The sequence below is a fragment of the Chrysemys picta genome, chromosome 4 (assembly GCF_011386835.1).
Source record: "Chrysemys picta bellii isolate R12L10 chromosome 4, ASM1138683v2, whole genome shotgun sequence".
NCBI lineage: Eukaryota > Metazoa > Chordata > Testudines > Emydidae > Chrysemys > Chrysemys picta.
Genome location: NC_088794.1, coordinates 49,436,361 through 49,459,294, shown reverse-complemented (window position 1 = coordinate 49,459,294; position 22,934 = coordinate 49,436,361). Strand labels below are relative to the sequence as shown.

The window sequence follows — 22,934 nt, the reverse complement described above, 5'->3', positions numbered from 1 at the left end:
CCACCTCCTCCCCGAGCACACCGCCCCCACTCTAATTCTCCTCCCCTCCCAGGCTTGCGGCGCCAAACAGCTGATTGGCGCCGCAAGCCTGGGAGGGGGGAGAAGTGGAGCAGCGATGGCGTGCTCAGGGTGGGGGCGTAGCAGAGGTGAGCTGAAGTGGGGAGCCCTGCGGCAGCTCCTCCCCCACCCTGAAGCACCCTTCCCCGCAGCAGATCCCCCCCCCCCCCGGCCCGGGGAGCCATGCGGCAGCTCTCCACCCCAGCTCACCTCTGCTCCGCCTCCTCCCTGAGCACGCCGCCCCTGCTCTAATACTTCTCCCCTGCCAGGCTTGTGGCGCCAAACAGCTGATTGGCGCTGCAAGCCTGGGAGGTGGGAGAAGTGGAGTGGCGACTGCATGCTTGGGGAGGGGGCGTAGGAACGCTGTAAAAAAAAAATTGGGGGCACCGCTTTTTGGTGCCCCCAAATCTTGGTGCCCTAGGCAACCGCCTAGTTTGCCTTAATGATAGCACCGGCCCTGCACACAGCATATTGCAGCCCAGGGCTGCAGGAGCTGAGCAGTACTTCCCCTGCAATTGCTGCTCCCAGCTGCTAGGCACAGGAACGGAGAGCAGAGGGCACTGTCTCTCCTGTGCTCTCACTGTTCTCCCTGCTGGCATCGAGACAGCATAGAGGTGGAGAAGGAAGCCACCTGACTGAAATATGGAGGGGCCAGGAGCCACATTCTGGGGGTGAATCAGGATTTTGTAGTGAAGGAGGCAGTTTTCTGTAGGACCCCTCCCTCATTTGTTGCAGTAATTGGAAGGTGTACACCTATCATGGTTGCCGGGAGATGATAGGCCCAAGCCCAAAGCTAAAAGCCCTAAGCTTAGGGGGAGGGGCCATTGAATCCAGGCCACAGGTAAATACTGGGGATAACAAATGAAAAAAACAGGGACAGGAGTGAAGGTCATAGGTTAAAAATCAGGGAGACAGAAGGGAACACTGAGCAGACAACACTTAACAGGTCCACACTGCTCCTCAAAGGCATCTAAAGAGTCAGTGGACACCACCAAGAGGAACTCCACTTGGAGGTGCAACTTAATGAGGAATCGGAGATAAGCCCCACAGTCTCAGAGCACCCCTGCTGTCCAGCTTCCTCCTCCTGGTGTGATGGATGGCCATCTTGGCCAGCACCAGGGAGAGATTGACAAGGAGGCTTTCTTGAAACTTTGTGGGGCCCTGGATGGGGTGTGTGGGAGAAATGCAGCCAGAACCTTAATAGGAGACTTTGGAAGACCCAGAAGAGGGGCTGCAATCTGAAGCACCCTATGTAGATGTGCTCCAGGGTCTCCCTCTCATCTCGGAAAGGACAGGTGTCAGGGGAGTTTGTGAACCGCACCAGGCACATGCCCATGCTAATGGCTCTACGGTGGTTGCTAGTAAATGAGGCAGAGGATTGCAGGAAGGGAAAGGATGATCTCATGGTTCAGGCAGTTAAATGCTGCCCTGAAATTGAATTCTTTCCTTATCTCTGCCACAGTGTTCCAATATGATACTAGGCAAGTCACTTAAACCAAACTTTTCACAGCCGTGTGCATGCACCTCATTTTCTGGGTGCCTACTTTGAGACACCTAGGATCTGATTTTTCAGAGTACTTAGCATCATATAACACTTTCTGTTTTGAGGCACATCTTCCAACGGCTTCAGCTGTAGCAGTAAGCACTGACACAGCTGCAACTGCAATCAATGGGAGCTGTGCTTTGAACATATAAAATATTCTGAAAAATCAGGCCCTAGGTGCCAATTTGAGAGACCTACAATTAATGTATACCTTTACCTTAATTTCTCTGTGCCTCAGTTTTCCATCTGTAAAATGGGAATAATAATACCCTTTCATCTCCCAAGGCAGTTGTGAAAATAAATCGATTAAAATTTGTGAAGCTCTCAAACACTATGGTGAAAAGCACCATAAAAAATCCCACTGGAAATTAATAATTCTGTCTTCTTCAGTACAGTTTGAATAATATGCAGTAAATAAGGTCTAGGTCCACACAATGAACAAAATTGGGGAAACTGAGGAAAAAACAAAATACTGAATAGGTGCTTATTCATCTTGTGCACTGAATGAGCCTGGGGATCCTGTAGAAAAATACAGTATGGATGTGACATACTAAGTACAATACGATTAATGAGTAACTTTGTCACCCTTGCCCTCTAGCTGGAGCACCCTTTACAATACTGCCTCCAGCCTGGACTGCCACAAACAGCCTCCAGCATGCTAGGCATTCCCAGCTATGTCTATGTATCCTGCAGCCAGCCATACCTTGGCTCTTACCAGCCTTGGTTATATTGCAGGGTGACTCCAACACACTCCCAGTCTTAGATTCTTCCCGCTTCCCCCCCCCCCCCCCCCCCGAAATGTGTCTTCTGTACTGTCCAGCCCTCTCTTGGACAATACAAGTTTATATAAAGCCTGTTATTTCTTTAGTAGAAATAATATTCATATAATTTGCCACCCCCAACAGAGTTTTCCAATCATTTCAATTTAAACACACTGGATTAGATAAAACAAGTTTATTAACTACAGAGAGAGATTTTAAGTGAGTACAAGTTATGAGGCATAAAAGTCAGAAATGATACAAGAAAATAAAGTTAAAATGCTACTGGTGCCCAACTTAACAAACGATGTCAGATTCAAGCCACATTTCTTACCCTATGCTTTCAGCAGTCTTACTGACCAAACTCTCTAAGTCAGGGCCCCTTCTTCCAGAATCCAATGAATGCTTCCTTTACCTCTTCAGGTGCCGGGGATGTGATGGATGGGGCGTGAAATGCCTTTGGGGGTTTGCCCCTCCTTTTTATAGTTTCAGTTCCCCTTTTAGTTTAGTAATCTCTTCTTGTCTTTTCTCATTTAGATAAAAGCTAGTTCTCTTCTTCCTTTTAGAATGTTCATCTGTAAATCTTTCTTTTGAACATAGGTGTGTGTATGTTTATGTAAAAAGTATATTCTTTGTGTGCAATTGTGTCTCTCTTATAAAATATTCGTCATTCTGTCCAACATAAGGAGTACTCTCAGGCTTTTATGTTTAAAAGTAATGGGGCATTTAGTCTTGTCTTAGATGGTAGTTATTAGTTATGAAGACACATTGTCTTTGAATTAATTAAGTGGATGAATGCATGAATCCATATCTTTTCTCATGTTTGTAAAATATGTATAGATTGCTTCATCTTGAAAAATGGTACACATTTTCTCCATTTATTATTTTGTGGAAAAATTAATAACAAAAATAGTTTAATGTATATTGTTTTCAGTTATTGAAATCTATTTGTGTGTGTTGTGGGATGGTCAGTGCACGGATTAAATAGAAAAGAGGTTAGGCCAGAGTCCTCTGACTAGATCCGAGTGGGCAGATCCCTGTGCCCATTGGGACGGGATCATTTTGCAATGGGATCTTAAATGTTATAAAGTCAGCTGGATAGGTCTATTTGTCTTACCATTGGGCCAGATCCAAAGTCCATGAGAGTCAGTAGGAGTCTCTTTGATGACATCAGCTGACTTTTGATAAGGCCCCATTGGCTATCATTCACATTTTGTTCAGTTCTCATTTAATGCTGATGTTTTCCCTTTTATTCCTCTGCCAAATGACTGTTATAAGCAGAGGAGAAAAGAATTTGTGAATGCAGGCCATGGAATGGATCTGTAGCATTTGGAGAATTCTGTATTTCTTTGTAACTAAAGATCATTAAACGAGTGTAATCTGTACTTTGCAGACTATGGTGAATTAGATATTTGTCATTTATAATGAAGGCTTTGGATTTGAGGCATTGAAATATTTGAGGAATATTTTGGGGAAAATAAAATTAAAAGCTCTGAGGTCTAGTTTCACTGGGTATGTTGTAACCTTTAGCTGTAAAGTCCTGCTGAACACAATCCTGTGTATTGGCCCCATCCCCTTCACTAGTGTGACGCTATGGAGAAGCAGCATGAAATGGAGGCCTAGAGATTCAGTGACCACAATCTTAGCTGTTATAAAATCTAAATCAGTGGCTTTTAATCTTTTTTTTTCATTTTCAGACCCCTAAGAAATTTCAAGTGGAGGTATGAACCCATTTGGAAATCTTAGACATAGTCTGTGGATCACCAGGGGTCCATGGACCACAGATTAATACTAAACTGATACTTACTGGTATTTACCCCAGCAGGTATTTACCAGAAAGAATAAATTTCAGCCTAAAACTGGAAGCCCTAATTATAATAGTATACAACAGTGTAGCAGTGTGGGATTGTAACCTCAGTCCAAACATCATTTGATACCTTTTGTTTGTGGTAATTAATTTCTTCTAGAAAGCATAATTATCATGCTGATAGTTCATGCAAGTCCTCAACTAAACTCTATACCAGGACCCAGTTCTGTAAGGTGTTCTGTAAGGGGAGAGGTAGATACGCTGGAGGGTAGGAATAGGGTCCAGAATGACCTAGACAAATTGGAGGGTTGGGCCAAAAGAAATCTGATGAGGTTCAACAAGGACAAGTGCAGAGTCCTGCACTTAGGAAAGAAGAATCCCATGCACTGCTACAGGCTGGGGACCGACTGGCTAAGCAGCAGTTCTGCAGAAAAGGACCTGGGGATTACAGTGGACGAGAAGCTGGATATGAGTCAGCAGTGTGCCCTCACTGCCAAGAAGGCCAGCGCCATATTGGGTTGTATTAGTAGGAGCATTGCCAGCAGAGGGAAATGATTATTCCCCTATATTTGGCACTGGTGAGGCCACACCTGGAGTATTGCATCTAGTTTTAGTCCCCCCACTACAGAAGGGATGTGGACAAATTGGAGAGAGTCCAGTGGAGGGCAATAAAAATGATTAGGGGGCTGGGGCACATGACTTACGAGGAGAGGCTGAGAGAACTGGGGTTATTTAGTCTGCAGAACAGACGAGTGAGGGGGGATTTGACAGCGTCCTTCAACTACCTGAAGGGAGGTTCCAAAGAGGATGGAGCTAGGCCGTTCTCAGTGGTGGCAGATGACAGAACAAGAAGCAATGATCTCAAGTTGCAGTGTGGGAGGTCTAGGTTGGATATTAGGAGAACCTATTTCACTAGGAGGGTGGTGAAGCACTGGAATGGGTTACCTAGGGAGGTGGTGGAATCTCCATCCTTAGAGGTTTTTAAGGCCTGGCTTGACAAAGCCTTGGCTGGGATGATTTAGTTGGTGCTGGTCCTTCTTTGAGCAGGGGATTGGACTAGATGCCCTCCTGAGGTCTCTTCCATCCCTAATATTCTATGATTCTATGAATGCCTCCTGCAAGGTTTTGGTTAAGGCCAATGAGTAGTGAGGATACTCAGCAGCTTGTAGGATCAGCCCAGAGTTGATTATGTAATTGTGTTCTTCCAGTCTGCTTTTGGACCTTCCACTGGCCATGTAGATTCTATTGCAATCCTAACATGTTTACATGAACAAATATATTTACCAGTGACATTTGACTTAAAATGTTAATTAACCACTATTAACTTTGAATGGAAGACTTGTGAAAATGCATGTGTGGTATCACCATAATAGCAGCCACAGGAACTCAACATAATCTGTGTTCCTATAATGAATACGAAATCAACCTATGATGATGAAGCATTTAAAACAAAATGCTGCACAGCTACTTATCCTTCCAAATCCTTCTTAAATATATTTCAGCAACACACCCCTCACTGTGATTATTTTTCACAATTTAAAAAGCTTTTTGAACTTTGCAGGAGATCTTTTGTGCTGCACTACAGGCCTGAGCTTTACTATTGCTTAAAGTTCCCTGGTGTATTTTTTCCCTTTCCGAAAGTTCCTAAGTAATTGTTCTTTATTATTCCTTCACAATCACTACAGCACTGAAAGAATGTTCAGGCTGTGACAGAAAATGATAAAGCTGAGGCAATTCCCAGCTGAGGGTGACATGGCACCATATGTCCATCACCTACTTGCAGGCATTAGAGAGCAAATTAAGCAGCTCATTATAGTGGTACCATGGTGTGTGGGTGTTGGAAGAACGTATAACACCTTCTATCGTTAAGTGAGGATTTCATATTTGGGGCATTCAAATAGAGCTCATTTGTTTTAAAGCAAACCTTCATTAGCGTTTTTTCCCCCCTCAAATGAGGCAATCTGGCTTGTCCCCGTTATGGAACAATGACCAGCACAATCAAATTCATTTGCAGCCACCAGTTTTAGTGATAGGGCCTCCAGTGTCAAATTCTAACATCTGCTTGTTTTGCACTCAGAAGAAACAGGTTAAAGGTTTTTAAAGGGCAGGATTCCCAGCTGGTGTAAATTAGCATAGCTCCACTGAAGTCCATGGAGCAATACTTACAGACACCTGCTGAGGATATGGTCCTTTGTTTGCATTTTTAAAAATTGCTTTTCCCTTGAGCCTTATGTTAGCCTGGAGTGAATTTTGATGCTCGGGTTATAAACTTCTGGAAATAGGTGTTTATAATGGAAATGGTGACCTGATGTTAGCTTTGCTGACGTTCTACTGAAATAGCTGCACCATTAGACTTATTGACTATGATGTCATCTGTGTCTATGTAAAAACCCAAAAAAGGAAACCCATGTTAAAATAATGTGTAGGGCCTGCCGTGTGCCTAGGACAGCAAGGAAATTCTGGATGGAGGGCGGAATAATCCTGTATCAGATCTCGAAGGTAGCAAGCAATGACCCCAAGGTCTATTTGTGTAAACACTGGTGTCCCTGCAGGCGCAGCCCTGCATTTTGCAGGATGACTATGTGCAAATGACCCCCAGCTATGACATCCCCCCACTTACCCCTCTGTGTATCCACAACAGTCCTTGGACCTGACATCCCCTCCACTGACTTTGCTGTCATAATCCTCTTTTCCCTCACTTTGCACTGTCTGGGATCAATCCTTACATCCAGCTCAGCTGCACCCAAAGGAGGGGGCAAAGAGGGCTTTGCGTCACTTTTTTTCTCTCCACTTCTGGTGCTAGCCAAGGCCAATTCAGCCCCGGCACAGCTTAGATCAGTCACAGTGCATATCTACATTACAGCGGCACAGCTACTTATGGTGCTGCAGCTGTGCCACTCTAGTGCTGTAGAGAAGACACTTCCTATGTCCATGAAAGGGGTTAGTATGAGAGATGGTAGCTAGGTCAACAGAATCATTCTTTCATCACCCTCGCTGTGTCTACGCTGCGGGTTAGGTTGACGTAGCTAAGTCGATCTAACTTTTAAGCGTAGTTGCTCTAACTTACTCTCAGCTATAAGAGTCCTGTTTTGGGGATTGTCGGAGCACAGCAGATCACCAGGCTATGCCCTCGATACACTCCTTATGCTAGGACCAGGAAAGATGTAGAACTAGGTAGGTAGCTCTGTGCCACTGGAGGATTCCCCTGCACAGGAGAAAACCTCTGCTAGTCATTTAGACCTGCTTTTTTAGACTACTCTGGCAGAACAGTCTTGCCGGGTTCAGGATCTGGCCCATTTATCTGCCCGGTTTTATAGACCACTCCATAAAATACCAGGCAGTGGTGATTCAGTACCTTTGATTTTAAAATATACATAGTAAATATTGGATATTGAGGTGTGAGGTTGGCTGTGTCACTGAATATTCGTTATTGGGCTGTTGTTATGTTTGACTTTTGTGGGGGTCTTCATATTTTGTGTTTTTAAGGCTCCATCTCACAGATTTTGAGCTGATGTTGGAAACAAAAAGCAGAAGTCCAAAGTCAACATACATGTTGTTTGTGATAATTTTAAAATTGTTTACCAACGGTATGCTTTGTATATGATTATACTGATGACTTCAATAAAAACCTACATTAAAATAAAAAGAAGTGGTGATAGTGTTGGGGGTTCTATAAATTCGGAACCTAGATAAAACAATTCCTGGTTTTGGTTTTACAAAACAAATAATCAACAGATGAAGCTTTGCAAAGCTACCAATAATTCATTTCCATTCATTGGCTAAGGAGCATCGCTAACTGGGGAATTAAATAATACATTCACATTTCACTTACTGGACTCCTTGTATAACACGTGTCCCACATGAACTAAAGAAGGGCCCAACTGAAACCTGGGAATTGAACTTTGAACCAGGATGTGAATTTTGCAAGAGGCTTTTATCTTTGTAATGAGTTGATCCAAAACTACAGTTCCAAGTACCCCTGAACTTAAAGGTGTTTAAAATCCTGACTTCGCTTTTGAAGTTTGGGCCTCTCTGTAGAACTGGTCTGAGGAACAGAATGATATGCAATGTGTTGCTGCACATAACATTATCATGCCAAACAGATTTTCCTTTCAATGCCTTTGCACAAAGGCAAACGTTTATTGCTTCATTGTGGCTTCCAATCTGCAAGGTGATGAGTGCAACTTTCAGGGTTGTGAGCACTTCGTGCTCCCACGGATGTATACAAAAATGAAGAATGTGCTGCCCCTTGCAGAATTAGCATGGAGGGTGCTTGGCACCTTGCAGGATTGGGCACTATTCTTAAATGTTGCTTCTATTAGGCAGCATATTGGGCCAATCCTATGAGTAGCTGAGCACCTTCTATGGGGTCCTGAGCACCCACCGTGCCTTGCAGGATCAGGCCCACTATGCAAAATGCAACAGGTCACACAACATCAGATTCAGCTTGTGAACTCATTTAGCTATGAGGAAATCTGATTAAAAGCCACCAGAGGGCGCATAGAAGCAAATGACAGTGCAAGAAAAACAGCCCTTGAGTCAGATGAATGTTCCATCACTGTGTTTCCTTTTGACCCTGTGGCCTATTGGATTATTTGCCTGGATGTTTTGGAGTCACCTACATTCAGACTTGAGAAAATCTTTCATATCTATTTTCTGCCTCTTCCACTTCTCCTCTCTCCCCAACACACGCACAAACTTAAGAAATTGTTTTCAACAGTGCACATTTTATTATTGTGAAAGGGAAAAAAGAAGGGATCAGGCATGGTAATCTCTACTTGGTAATTTACAAGGCTCTGAATGTCTTTACTTACAGAAAGAGTACATTGCTCTCATAAACGCTTATACTGCTCAGAATATTAAAAAAAAGATAGAGATTAGATCAAAGATGGATAGAGTGGGGTTTTTGTGGGTTTTTTTGGTTTGAAAGTGTGAACTGCTTGGTTGATATAATACATTTTGGAAATATACCTAGCTTGAATAACAACGGAGAGCATGTCTTGAATATGACTAGTCTAACAGTCTTCAACTGTCAGGGCCTTTCCCCAGATTTTCCTGGTTATTTCCCTCATTGGCCATGTGGTTAGAAAGTCAATCAATTTTCTTTCCTGTGAATTGGTTAACCTGTTTCTCTGGTCAGAAATGGGCTGAGCGGTAATACTTGGGCTGAGATTTCAAACATCACAAAGCATCAGTGTTTTTGGATGAGGGATTTCGTTTAGCACCATACCTAGTTTCATTTGGTTCAGATCCATATAATTTCTGTCCATGTCTTTTGGGTGACATATACTATAAACTATAGATAGTCTTTCCTACCATTTTATTACATGGGGGTAAAGGGGAGATGAATTAAAGAAATTCTGCAGAGTAAATACTTTTACTTTCTGTTGATGTAGGCAAAAAGCCTAAACCTTTTCCCAGTCCCACATTAGCTTCCCTGGAGTTGCATTGGAATGGCGCTGGTCTAACTGAGAGCAAAATTTGGACCTGAGCGTATAAGAAGGATTTGTGCTTTAGCCAGTATATTAACAAACACTAGATATGTTACATGTGAATGCTATTAATAGCAAAAAAGCAAGTGACAAATAAGTCTTACAGTATCCTAGACAAACACTGGTATATAAAGTATATTAAAATGAGCTGCCTCTAGGCAAATGATGAACTCCTGGAAGAATGTCTAATTATGGTACAAGTAATAGATTACATTACAAGTAAGATCCTAATTTCCAGTTTCATTAATATATTAAGATGTAGTAGTGGTTTCCAGTGCTCTCTGGTGGAATAATCACTGGTTTGCTATAGAGCTGGGCGAAAAATCTCTCACACAGCCTGAGCATTTATCTCTTGTTCTAAACAGTCTTATGGAAAGGTGAAAACGTGTGAGCTCATTTCTGAACCAATTCAGAAAAAGATGAAAAGTATTTCTTGTCTGCTGCCATATGTTTGTTTGCAATTGGTAATAATACCTGCTTAGCTCACTTCAGTTTGAAGGACTTTGCAATGTGGAATTGAGGCCAAAAAAGGCAAATTCAATTTTATTTATAGGCTTTTCGGTGACCCTCATCACTGTAGTATCTGAGTGTTTCACAACACCCCCCTGAGGTAGGGGAGTGCTAACACCAGTCCCATTTTCCAAATAGGGACAATGACACTGGGAGATGAAGTGACTTACCCAGGATCACACATTCAGTCTGTGGCAGACTGAGGGAGAGAGCATAGCTCTCCTCCTGAGTCCCAGAGCCTTAGCCACAAACCCATCCACCTATCTGCAGGACATTTGATGCAGAGAACAGAGAAGGAAGGTAATGTACCCTCTCCAAATCCTCTGGCCCTCAGTCTTGCAAGGTGCCGAGTGCCTCTGAGCAGTGCTGGGCACCCTGAACTTCCATTGAGGCCAGTGGGTGCTATGAATGCTCAGCACTTTGACTGATTGGATCCCTGGTAAAACCATACCGAGAATATTACATTTCTGGATGTTCCATTGCAAGAAGGTTATTTACAGAAAAGAGTAAATACTTTATAAGGGGACTAGAAAGATTTCTGTACAAGGAAAAAAATTAAGGCCCTGATTCAGCAAAGCACTTGCTTAACTTAAAGTTTAAATCCCATATATTGGTAGCCTGACTTAGTGAAGACTGCTGCATTTAGGATGGTACAAGAGGGTATAACCAGGAACAATATGGTGAAGTTAAGATACTGGGTCGTAGATCAGGAAAAACATTCCCAGCAGTGATATCTGTTCTCCGAGGGGAAAGAGAGAAAGTCTATCACTTGGGTCATTTAAAACTAGACAGTACAGTGCACTAGTAGATGTACGATAGGAAACCAACCTTCATTTGTTGGTGGGGGTGCGCGGTGGACCAAATGACCCAATGAGTCTTTCCATTTCTAACTTTCATGGTTCTCTGAAGGATTCCAGATGCCTTAATTTATGTGCAATGCACTGTCTGTTGGTGATCAGTGTGATGGGGAGGTGCGGTGGTGGTACTGGCGATGAATGAGACAAAGTATTCCAGCGCAAAAGAATGGATTTGGAGGAGTCTGATTGTTCCTCCCTAGAGTCCAAGAGAATTGTAAACGTGAGGAAATCACTTGTTAACTGAAACCTGGATGCAAAGGTTGACATTCGTTCAAAAGTGTCATTAATTTCTCTATCTCTTTGAAGAAAAGGGAGCAGCAAATGTAGAGAGATACAGAGAGAAACATAAAACGAGAGGAGCAGCCTACCTAAACCTGCTAAATTACACACCTCAGCAAGGTGAGCTTTGCAGATTGTGCCCTTGCTGAAACGGTTTTGAAAGGAGCCAGCATTCTGGAGCACAAGTGCTCATAGTCAACGAAAGGTTTGCTGTGCTGAGTATCTCAACTCCCACTGACGTCACTAGAAGTTGAGGGCAGAGAGTGCTTCGCATGTGGTGCTGAGTGTACCCCACAGGATTAGCCCTACCCTGGCTGCACAGAGAGGCTTTTATTGCTGCACAATAGCATTGCTTTTCTCCTCATTTCCTCTCTTATTTGCAAACAAATACTTTACCATCCAAGCAGGAGAAAACTATATGGATAGAATGACCCAGCAGGAATGTAGCCCGATATTAAGCAGAGGAGAAAGCCATTGTTCATGTTGTCACGGACACCTGTATAGATTGGATTAGCACAGCTATGCGTGTGATTAATGGGCCAGATCAAATTCAGAAACATTACAAGAACTTATACAAAGCCACATCATTTTTTTTTTTTACCAGAGAGCCTAATAACAAGGCAAAGCCTGGTTGCAGCCCTGACATAGCGTTCTCTTGCAAGCCAGATCAACCTCCAGAAAGGGAGGATCAGATCCTGGAAAGGGAGTCGGTGGAAACACAGACTGGCCACAAGCCCTGAGTAGAAGAGTGGGGCGCAACCAAAGGTTTGTGGGATGACCCAGGTTTTGAATTCTGTTTAATACCGCTGAAACTTAAACGCCCCAAAAGGAGCAGTACTGGTGGGCAAGAGCACCACTATACTGGACCTTGTTGGGAGAGAGACATACCAGTGGAATCCTGCAACTTGGTGAGTTGTGCCCCAAAGGGCCACAAGTGGGCACCATCCAGCAATCTAGTTACATTGCCATTACATGTTATTTTTTCTGCTTCAGACAGTAATGGTAGCCTAGCACTCCTGGCACAAGTCTAGGCGCCAGGAACAACTGAATCCTAACACTGGCTCTGACGCTGACTCCCTCTGTAGACTTGAGAGTCACAATTTCTTTTCTTCAGTTTCCCCATCCGAAAAATGGGCAATAATACTACTTCTTGTACCTGCCCCAGAGAAGGGTTATAAGGATTAGTGATACTTTTGAAATCCAGCATTCAGGGATAATTTTAGTAATGTGGGGGTCTGAAAACTGTAGTGGATGGAGAAGCCTGCTTCCAGTGCTGCAGATTCCTCTGGTATGTCTTTTCTCCTGGAATGTGACTGGGGGATTTGCTAAGATTAGAGGCAGGGGGTTTTGTTCCTTTTTCCTGACAAAATGTTGCATGTTTTATTTCCGTTGAACAAACCATTTGAATCTAAATAGCACGAGGCTTTTGCTTTTCATGAAACTGATGAAAACATGACATTTTAACTCTTTGGTGGTAGATATTTTTCTCATAGCTCTAATGTGATGTGAGAACTCTTCCTTCTTAGTGCGTACCATGTCAGGGGCATCTCAATACTCTTTCTTAGTGAGCATCTTGGCTGGCATGAACTAAAGAGCCAACATGTTACCACCAGGGGTATAGGAGCAGTACAATCCAGGGAAACAAATTGAGAGAAACTGAAATAAAGTATGTGAAAAATATAGCAATCCTAACACACAGAAAATGGGGCACTCTTGTACTTGGGCTTTATTTATATATCCAAATGTTCTTGCCTTTAGCCCAATTCCCTAAAGATTGTATCATCTGCTACCACTTATTTGTTCAGTACCAAGAGCAGAACATTCTCACACCTTAGCGTTTGTGTTTCACTGAGGTCACTGCTTTTTGTTGGTGTTTAGTATATCACAGTTGCCACAGATTTGAAAATCCAGTGATTCTACTGACTGCAATGTGTATCTACAATAAAAATTGTGACTCATTACTGGATCTTTTAAAATTTCACCTAGTGTGAATTCAGTGAAGCAAAACTGATCAATATAATGGTCGACAGCATAACAGAGTAAGGAATGATGAAATGTTGAGGAGTATATACAACTTTTTCTCCTGATAATTATAAATATTATTCTTGAAGGATAGCCAATGAACTTCACTAGAGATGAGTTCATTATGTCAGATCTTCAATTTAGAGACATTGTCAAACAGTTACATTTTTGTGCTCGCAGTTGACCTAAAAGGAGAGGAATGGTTTGAGCCGCTTGTCTCTCTCCTGTTTTGCAGCAGGGACTGACCCACAGAGTTTTAAATATTTTAAAATAAAAGTTATTCCCCTCCCAATTAATAAGGTTTCACTGCTTTGGGATCATAAAACCTACTAGTTCTCTGTTGAATCCCCCACAAAAATGAAGATAGACAAGACCTGCATTTTTAATACAAAAAGGAAGTATGAGTGACTAAAATCTCTTTCAGATTTTGTTTGTGTGACGAAGTGGGAATGTTCTTAATGTTTTATCTGAATACTGTGTGGGTGCCTCAGTTTCCCCTATGCATTTCTTAAGTATCTAGATGGTGGAATAAGGGTGTATGATTGTTGCAGAGCCCTAGAGGGCAGGGGTGATGAGAATAGCCGACGCTCTGTCTCCTGACAACTGATGGCCTGGGCCCCTCCCCTGCAAAGGTGCCAACTGAAGGTGTTGGAGAACAAAGAGATCAGGTGGCCTCCTGGCCTGGGAAAGAGACAGAGGCCAGAGGAGGAGCTGGAGAGTTTCAGTTTGGAGCTGGCTCAGGAAACGGAGTTGGACCCAGACCCGGAGTCTGGCCTCCCTGCCCCCAAGATGGACCTGACTTAGGGGTCCGGTTTCTGTACCTACAAGCTGTTTTAGACTGTGTTCCTGTTGTCTAATAAACCTTCTGTTTTACTGGCTGGCTGAGAGTCACGTCTGACTGCGGAGTTAGAGTGCGGGGCCCTCTGGCTTCCCCAGGAGCCCCGCCTGTGCGGACTTGCTGCGGGAAGCACACAGTGTGAGAAGGGGATGCTGAATGCTCTGAGGTCAGACCCAGGAAGGTTGAAGCTGTGTAAGCTTCTTGCCTTGGAGACAGTCTGCTCACAGAGAGGAGGCTCCCACAGAGACCTGACTGGCTTCGTATGGAGTAATTCCAGAGCATTGCCTCGTGACTCCGTGACACTTTGTACATCATAAACCAGCAAAAAAAATAAAAAAACATTTAAAAAAAATACTTAAATCCCATTTTTCAGTTTAGCAGGTCATCTTTAAAAGTCATGAAACAATAATTTCCTAGTGAGTAAATAGGACAAGGTAGATGGTAATATGGTAGTGTAAGTCAGTAGCTTTAGAGTGCCATCAGACTGAAGGTCAACTTGTAGAAGGACACATTATATAATGGTTAGAGCAGTGGAAAGGATATTTGGGATCTGATCCATTGATTTAAATGGGCTTTAAGATCCTAGGTTCTATTCTCAGCTCTTCTAAAAGCTTCCTATGTGACTTTGGGCACATCTGTAAGGTAAGGATAGTACCTCGCAGGAGTGCTGATTAGCTTGTTTGCAGTGTACTTTGTGACCCTACAATAGAAGTGTGTTGCTTAGTGCTGTTACTACTACAGATTTGTTTGGAGCTAAGTATAGAGTTAGGTAGTCTGGGAGGTTCTAGTAGGCTGAGTACTTTAACTTGATAGGAGATTTCTTTCTTCAGAGCAATAAAACTATCTATAGGAACATATATTGCACAGTGGAGTTACACTTTGCTGGTGACAGCTAATTTTGAGAAAGTATCTTTTCTCAGTCTTCTAAGACTTATTACTTTGATATCTTTTAGTAACTTCTCACATTTACATGGACTACAACCAAGATTTTTTTTAAAATGGCTTCCTAAAATTAGGTTCTGAAATAAATGGCCTTATTTTTAAAAATGATTTCAGTGGGAGCAGCTGGTTGCTCATCAAGCTACTTATTTAGGTACCTAACTATGGAATTAAGAGCCTAACTTTAGGTACTCATATTTTAAAATCTTGGCCTAAAAATATTTTCAGAGTAGGTATTTCTTGGAGTTATGTTACTACATATGATGATGTTTTCTGCGTATGGTTAATTCTGGGTTTGAACTTTCCAATGACTTGTATTTTGGGATAGTTTTAAGTATTACATTTATTCATCTTTGATGAAAATGCATGTTCCTCATTATTGCTTAAGTATCTTCTCTCCCATCTTCTGTCTGTGTTATGTTTGATTTTTACCTTTATGGAGTGTGGTTCCAAAGATTAATTGTGTGGCTTCAATAGGTAATTTCATATAGCATTGTGACACTAAGCACCCCTGTCTTCACACCCTCCATTCTATTGTATAAAATATGCCTTGTGAGGTATCATTTCAAAACTAATAACTCACTGATCATTAATAATCTTGCATCACGTATGTAAGTGGTGGGTATTAAGAGTTATGGACATATGCTGGAATGATAACTAAAATATGTTCAAGGCAGGCATGTCAGGGGGAGTTGGTAATAATAATTGATTCTCTGAGCAGCCCAATCTTCAGGCAAAGACAATGAAGGTCCATTTTTACATATGAGGTAAATGAAGCTATTAAGCTAACAAGTGGGGGAAGAAAGAGCATGGAGCTTCCTTCACCACCACACTCCATCTCATCTTCCTCACAGCTTGAATAACCTTTACTTTGAGGGGTACACCCCAGAAGAATCCATTTCAAAGGTTTACTGGTCTATAAAAACATGTGGTTGAACCTCAGATGGTAAGCAATTGAATCAAATGATTGTAAACAATATTACTGTATTATAAAAGCGTGTAGAGTGAGGTCTTTTCTGAAAGCTAATGACACAGTGGTGATTAATATCATTGTAGCAATGTATGTATTAACACTAGGTAAGGAATTATGGATACTCACTGATACTAGGCTATTCAGACTGCCTAGACATGAGGGAATGTCACAGCTATTTACCTTTCTTCTGTATATATTAAGCATGGAAATGGAAATCCCATTTACATACAGGGCTAAGGGAAGCTCACAGGAAGGGGAAAACAGCATAAGGTCAGATTCCTGGTGGACACAGCAAGTTGAGCACACAGGAGGGCTTCCTGCCTCCTGAAGCAAGGTTTCTGAACTTGGGAGATATAAGCAAGGACAGAAGCCATCTTTGGTGTCCATCACTAGACAGACACAAAGGAACAGAGCCCTTGCAAGCTGAGAAAGATGGGCCCTTCCACTAAAGGGGGGAGGTTGAAGTCTCTGGACGTGAGACTACACCTGCTTAGGCAAAGATCTTTCACTTAGGAAGACAAGGGGAGCCAGCACATTCTCCTTTTGTGGAAGGTTCTGACTGAGGAAAAGTCAGCCATGGCTGGGAAGAGGAATGACTGGTGAGAGAAAATATCTTGAACAGAGCCTGTATCTTGCTAGATTCAGTTTTTAGTATTTTGTTTTCCTGGTAACTCTATCGTCTCTCCTTATACTTGAATTCACTTAATCCTACGTACATTTTGTTAATAAATTTATTTCATTTTTACTGTAAACCAAGGCTGTGTTTAAGGGAAGGATGCATTTACCTCCCTTTAAGTTAATAAGCTGTGATGTATTTTTGTGTCCCTAAAGCAACAAATGAACCATACTGTTTCTCTGAACTGTCCAGGAGAGGGATGGATGTTGCTGAGCATGTGTTTTGGGGGAAAATTTGGGACTGGGAGTGTGTTGGGGGCACTCTGCAAGTAGTAACCAAGGCTGCTGGGGTCAGAACTGCTATAACAGGGCTGTCTAGTACACAGATGCTCATGGAGTGACCTGCATGCTGATAGGCTTGTTGTGAGAGGCCCAGGTTAGGAGCTACAGCAGCAAAGCATTGTGAGGCATCCAGTATTACAGGGCAGGCTGTGACACAACTCCTCACTGGTCTGAATTGCACCCCAGAACATGAGAAACCTATCATCACTCACCTATTAATATGCTCTGTTACTGTGGGGAATTGTTATCTGTATTATTACAACATTTATTTCAAATGGCACAATACAAATACCTAAAATGGCTAAAAGTCCAGAGCATTGTCCTGCAAACTCTTAATTACAGGAGTGATCCTTACTTAGACATGGGGCTACTTTTATGTGAGTGAGGCTTTTCAGGATCAGGTTTCTACATATTACTTCCAAACCAGTGGGCGGCAGAGTTTGACAGGCTGCATGTTAGCATCACTCTCCTGCCAGTGAAGGTGAAAAGAATGTTCTAAATTAAAAATCTGTTGATCCTTGATTCAACGGATGTAGCATTTGTAAGGGGTGGTGGTGGTGCATATTGCTGAATACTTTCACTTGTCACTTTTAAATGCTGGTTGGGAGTTCTCTAACTCCAACTGGCTACTGCCAAGCACCAAAGAGGCTAAAGCATATGTGCTCCAGCCAATAATTCCAGCATACAGAGGAACAGGAAGATGATCATATGGGAATGGGGTAACTAATAACTAAAAAAGAAAATGGAAGAGAGCTATTTTCAGGGGTTTATTGGGAAATACCTTAATTAAAGAAGACTCGGAAAGAAAATACACATGCAGGATTAGGAGCATTCACTAGGTCAAGCGATTGGAAAAGATGAATGATCTAAGAGCTAGGAGAGAGTCTCCATATCTATCCCAATGAAAGGAAATACATCATATGAGAATTGATGTGTTAGTAATATCACAACTGAAAGAAAACTTACCGGGGGAAGTGACACATGGGATTAAGGCACTTTTCACTAAATTGGGTTGGGATGCCCCCAGATTTAGCATATATCTACACTTCAAACTGGGGGTGCAATTCCCAGCTCAAGGAGACATTTTTGCACTAGCTCTGATTGAGCTAGCATTCTAAAAATAGTGTTGCCATGGCAGCACAAGCAGTACATACCTGTGTCAGGTGCTAGGAAAGGCAATGTAGAAGTTCTAACAATGAAGGATGCTTCAATGTCACCTTACAGAATTGAGACTTAAGAGAGTGATCTACCACAGTGGTATTCAAAGGAGGGGCTCTCTAAAACAGATTATGCACCCTTCTCTCAAATTCCCTCTCCTTCTTGTCAGTGTCTGGGCAAGGACCGGATGAATTAAATCATGCAGGTGATGGAGGATATAGCTCTCAGCAGCTGCTGTCTTGGGGGACATTAACTGAGAACCTTCCAGTGAGGAGAGGGCATCTGTCTTATTAACAATATGATGGTAGTGAAGGCTAATGCTGAAATTGCAGTAGAGGAGTTTGATTTTTTTGTTTGTTTGTTTCAAGCAGCGGAGAGAGAGGCCATCATTTTGCTTTTTAAAAAATGCAATTATGCCTTTTAATTATCTGCAGCTGAGAAGTCTTGTGACAATTACAAATATAAAGGGATTTTGCCTTGGTCCACATGAGACTTCCCCAGCATGCTGTGCCGAGCCTGGAGGAAGCGGAACTGCTTTACTGTGTTTATCTTGAGAAACATAAACAAACACAATAAATAACAAACTTCATTGTGGATTAAAGATGAGCCTGTCACACACACAAATACGCATATGTAGAGTTCAGTCCTTGAGGATCACTTTTGTTGCCAAGGATTAATCTTTCAGCTGAATTTTTTGTAGGAAACAACCATGCCATCCAGTTAGGGTTGCCAGATGCAATTAATTTGCTGAGAGGATCCAAATTTGGCTGAAATTGTCTCTTACTGTGACATCAGCACCTTTGCACGGCAGCACTGGATCATGAGAAACATCATAAGGAAAATAGCGGCATGAAGAGACAGACTTCTCTCTCTCCTAGGATATAAGGGGAGGCCACATGAGGCCTCTTAAAGCAATAGGAAAGTTATACAGTCTTTGATAGTAAGATGCAAATGTTCTTTACTTGCACTACAAGTGGAGCATTAGAATTTCAATGTTAAATTGGTTTGTCTGAATTATATCACTCTAATATAGTATTATGGCCATTTTAACATTCCATAACTTGATTAGATGGTTATTGAGGGTCTAATTCTTCCCGGTGCTGAGCACTTTGCCTCCTGTTGACTTTGGGATTAGGAAGACAGATTTAAAAAAAATTCCTTTTCCTACCCCCCAACACACTCGTATATGAATAATCTCTGTTATGACAGGGCAAAATTTTCAAAAGTGACCAATAATTTTAAAGACCTCAATTTTTTGAGTGCCCAACTTGATCCACTTTAAGTGAGTCTATTTTTCAGAGGGTGGATGCTCAGTACTTTCTGAAAAGAAGTCCCTTTACAGGTCTCTCATAGGGCACCTCAAAAATGGAGGCCCCCCAAATCATTAATACTTATGAAAATCTTGATCGTTGTTGCAGATCCAAAATCAAAGCCACCTATCAAAAAGATCTCACTTTTTAATCTGTTGTTATGGGTAAAGGAGGTATTTCAAAGGCCTTTTCTATTCAGAAAGAATTACAGAACAAATGTCAATTCTTTCCTAAACCCTTAATGGGTTCAGAACACAAACCAGGCAAATAAATCCTTAGAACTTGTTTTAATGAGGGCTCAGCTGACAATGAATAAACATTCCAGACCAGGACCAGACCCTGTTTGAACTCATTTAGCATTACTACTGAGAAACTTACTATTCATTCTGTTTAAACTACAAATGCTGTTCAAAAACGTAATATATATTAAGACCAAGAGTCTAAGGCCTGGTCTACACTAGGCGTTTATGTCGAAGTTAGCGCCGTTAAATCGAATTAACCCTGCACCCGTCCACACTGCGATGCTATTTAGTTCGACATAGAGGTCTCTTTAATTCGACTTCTGTACTCCTCCCCGACGAGGGGAGTAGCGCTAAATTCGACATGGCCATGTCGAATTAGGCTAGGTGTGGATGGAAATCGACGCTAATAGCTCCGGGAGCTATCCCACAGTGCACCACTCTGTTGACGCTCTGGACAGCAGTGCGAGCTCGGATGCTCTGACCAGCCACACAGGAAAAGCCCCGGGAAAATTTGAATTTGAATTCCTTTTCCTGTCTGGCCAGTTTGAATCTCATTTCCTGTCTGGACATCGTGGCGAGCACAGCAGCACTGGCAACGATGCAGAGCTCTCCAGCAGTGATGGCCGTGCAGTCTGGGAATAGAAAGAGAGCCCCAGCATGGACTGATCGTGAAGTCTTGGATCTCATCGCTGTGTGGGGCGATGAGTCCGTGCTTTCCGAGCTGCGATCCAAAAGAAGGAATGCAAAGATCTACGAGAAGATCTCTAAAGACATGGCAGAGAGAGGATACAGCCGGGATGCAACGCAGTGCCGCGTGAAAATCAAGGAGCTGAGACAAGGCTACCAGAAGACCAAAGAGGCAAACGGACGCTCCGGATCCCATCCCCAGACATCCCGTTTCTACGAGGCACTGCATTCCATCCTCGGTGCTGCCGCCACCACTACCCCACCAGTGACCGTGGACTCTGAGGATGGGATACTGTCCACGGCCGGTTCCTCAGACATGTTAGGGGACGGGGAAGATGAGGAAGGAGATGAGGAGGGCGAGGCAGTTGGCAGCTCTCACAACGCTGATTTCCCCGACAGCCAGGATCTCTTCATCACCCTTACAGAGATCCCCTACGAAGCGTCCCCAGCCATTACCCCGGACACAGAATCTGGTGAAGGATCAGCCAGTAAGTGTTGTAAACATCTAAACATTTATTTTTAACAAAACAGGAATATTAACAATTAAAAGAATGGGTTGTTCATGATTAGTGTGCCCTAGGCGCTTAACGGTTTAGTAAGGGGCAGTGCAAGTTTTGAAAAGAAATCTAGCAATGTCCGGTTTTCAGTGATTGTCCTGCACAAGCCGCTCTACTGTGTATTCCCTGCTACTGCAGCTACAGTAAAATGCGGTCTATATGTGCGGGGATAGAGCAGTAATCCTCCTGGGACATCTCGATGAAGCTCTCCTGGAGGTAACTTGAAAGCCGTTGCATGAGGTTCTTGGGGAGAGCGGCCTTATTGGGTCCTCCGAAGTACGACACGTTGCCGCGCCACGAGATTATCAGGTACTCGGGGATCATTGCTCTGCACAGCAGGGCGGCATACGGCCCTGGTCTTTGGAGGCTTTCCCGGAGCATTCTCTCTTTGTCGCTCTCGGAGATCCTCATCAGGGTGATGTCGGCCATGGTGACCTGCTTTTAATTAGGTAGGGGAATGTTAGTGTTGGGACTGCTTTCCCGTTCCTTTACAGAACTGTCACCGCTGGTTTGCAGCCACGCGGTGGAGGCGGGAGAGGGGCAGCCGAAAGGGATCATTCCCGGGGACAGCCGCGAGGGGGTGGGACAGGGGCAGAGTTCCCGCTTGCCGGATTGCTGGCAGCAGGGACTGACATTGATTTAAATGTGAAATGAGGCCAGTGGTAATATAAAAGTTTTAAACTGCCACAAGTGTACGGCTTACCATGTCTGCCTGCAACAGAAATTCCGTTGTGCTGCCTCGCTTCTCAAATGTGCTGTTCAAGACCCCAGGCACAGAATGCGAAGGCCGAGAATTCGACCTTGTGCTGAGTGCGCATGTGAAAGGTGCTGTGCATGGTCTTGTTCACAGAGAAAGACTATGTTCTTTGTTCACAACTACATTTATCTTTCAGAGGAATTCACTCCCTTTTTCCCATTTCCACAGCCCCGTCTGCGACTGTCTCACAACCTAGCCTGGAATCACACTCCCAGAGGCTAGCGCGGATTAGGCGTAGGAAGAAGAGGACACGGGAGGACATGTTCTCTGAGCTTATGGCCTCTTCCCAAGCCCAGGCAGCACAGCAGACCCAGTGGCGGGAGAACTTGACCCGAATGCACCAAGCCAACATGGATCGGGAGGAGAGGTGGCGGCAGGAAGACCAGCAGGCGACTCAAACGCTGCTTGGACTACTGAGGGAGCAAACGGACACGCTCCGGCGCCTTGTGGATGTTCTGCAGGAACGGAGGCAGGAGGACAGAGCCCCGCTGCTGTCCATCTCTAACCGCCCTCCCCCGCCACCAAGTCCCATACCCACCTCACCCAAAGTGCAAAGAAGGAGAGGCGGCAGAGTCCCTGCTAACTCTCACTCCACCCCTGCAGAGAGCTCTAGTAGCAGAAGGCTCTCATTTCCCAAAATTTGAAAAGTTCTTTCCTTCCCGCCTGACACAAGCCCACGTCCAAGTTTCACCTCCCAATGCCATGTGTAGTTGATAATAAAAAATTCGTTTCTGTTAACTACTGTTTCAATCATGTTCTTTTGGAGGAGGAGGGAAAGGGGGTTGGAAATTGGACAGGACAGTCTCCTTTGGCAGGGTACATAGTCGGGGGCAGGCACAGCAGCAGGGCACATACACAGTGCAGTGATGCAGTGACTAGTTGCCCCGGTTAGTCTGGGAGGTTGTTTTGATGTAATGTTGGGGGGGGTGGGTTGCTCTGTGACTTTGTGGCGGGGGAGGGCAGTTACAGATCTTAAGCGCCGGTCCTTAGACAGGATCACAGAGCCACACAGCATGGGATCTGTAACCGTCCTCCCCCTGCCACAAAGTCAAATAGACCTCCCATACACACAGTCCCGATCAGGAGGGGTGACAGGCTCCGTTGAAACAAGCATCCCACCGCAGCGGAGCCTGTCAATCCTTGAGTTTAGAAGCTGCATTCGCATCACAACACTAGACCCGCCCCGCACCA

At 43.6% G+C, this 22,934-nt stretch overlaps 1 protein-coding gene across 1 annotated transcript; it reads left to right on the top strand.

Moving 5' to 3' along the window:
• The first annotated feature begins 19,940 nt into the window (after positions 1-19,940).
• LOC135983019 (uncharacterized) lies at positions 19,941-22,481 on the top strand. Its single transcript, XM_065592223.1, has 2 exons — positions 19,941-20,917; positions 21,912-22,481. Exons 1-2 carry the CDS (start codon positions 20,341-20,343, stop codon positions 22,385-22,387), a joined length of 1,053 nt encoding a protein of 350 aa, XP_065448295.1. The 5' UTR covers positions 19,941-20,340; the 3' UTR covers positions 22,388-22,481.
• Positions 22,482-22,934: the final 453 nt, after the last annotated feature.

What these genes read in the sequence shown, in the direction of transcription:
- LOC135983019 (XM_065592223.1), top strand. Translation starts at nt 20,341, where the DNA reads ATGCAGAGCTCTCCAGCAGTGATGGCCGTGCAGTCTGGGAATAGAAAG. An exon ending in ATCTGGTGAAGGATCAGCCA is followed by an intron (nt 20,918 to 21,911) that starts GTAAGTGTTGTA and finishes CCATTTCCACAG; the next exon opens with CCCCGTCTGCGACTGTCTCA.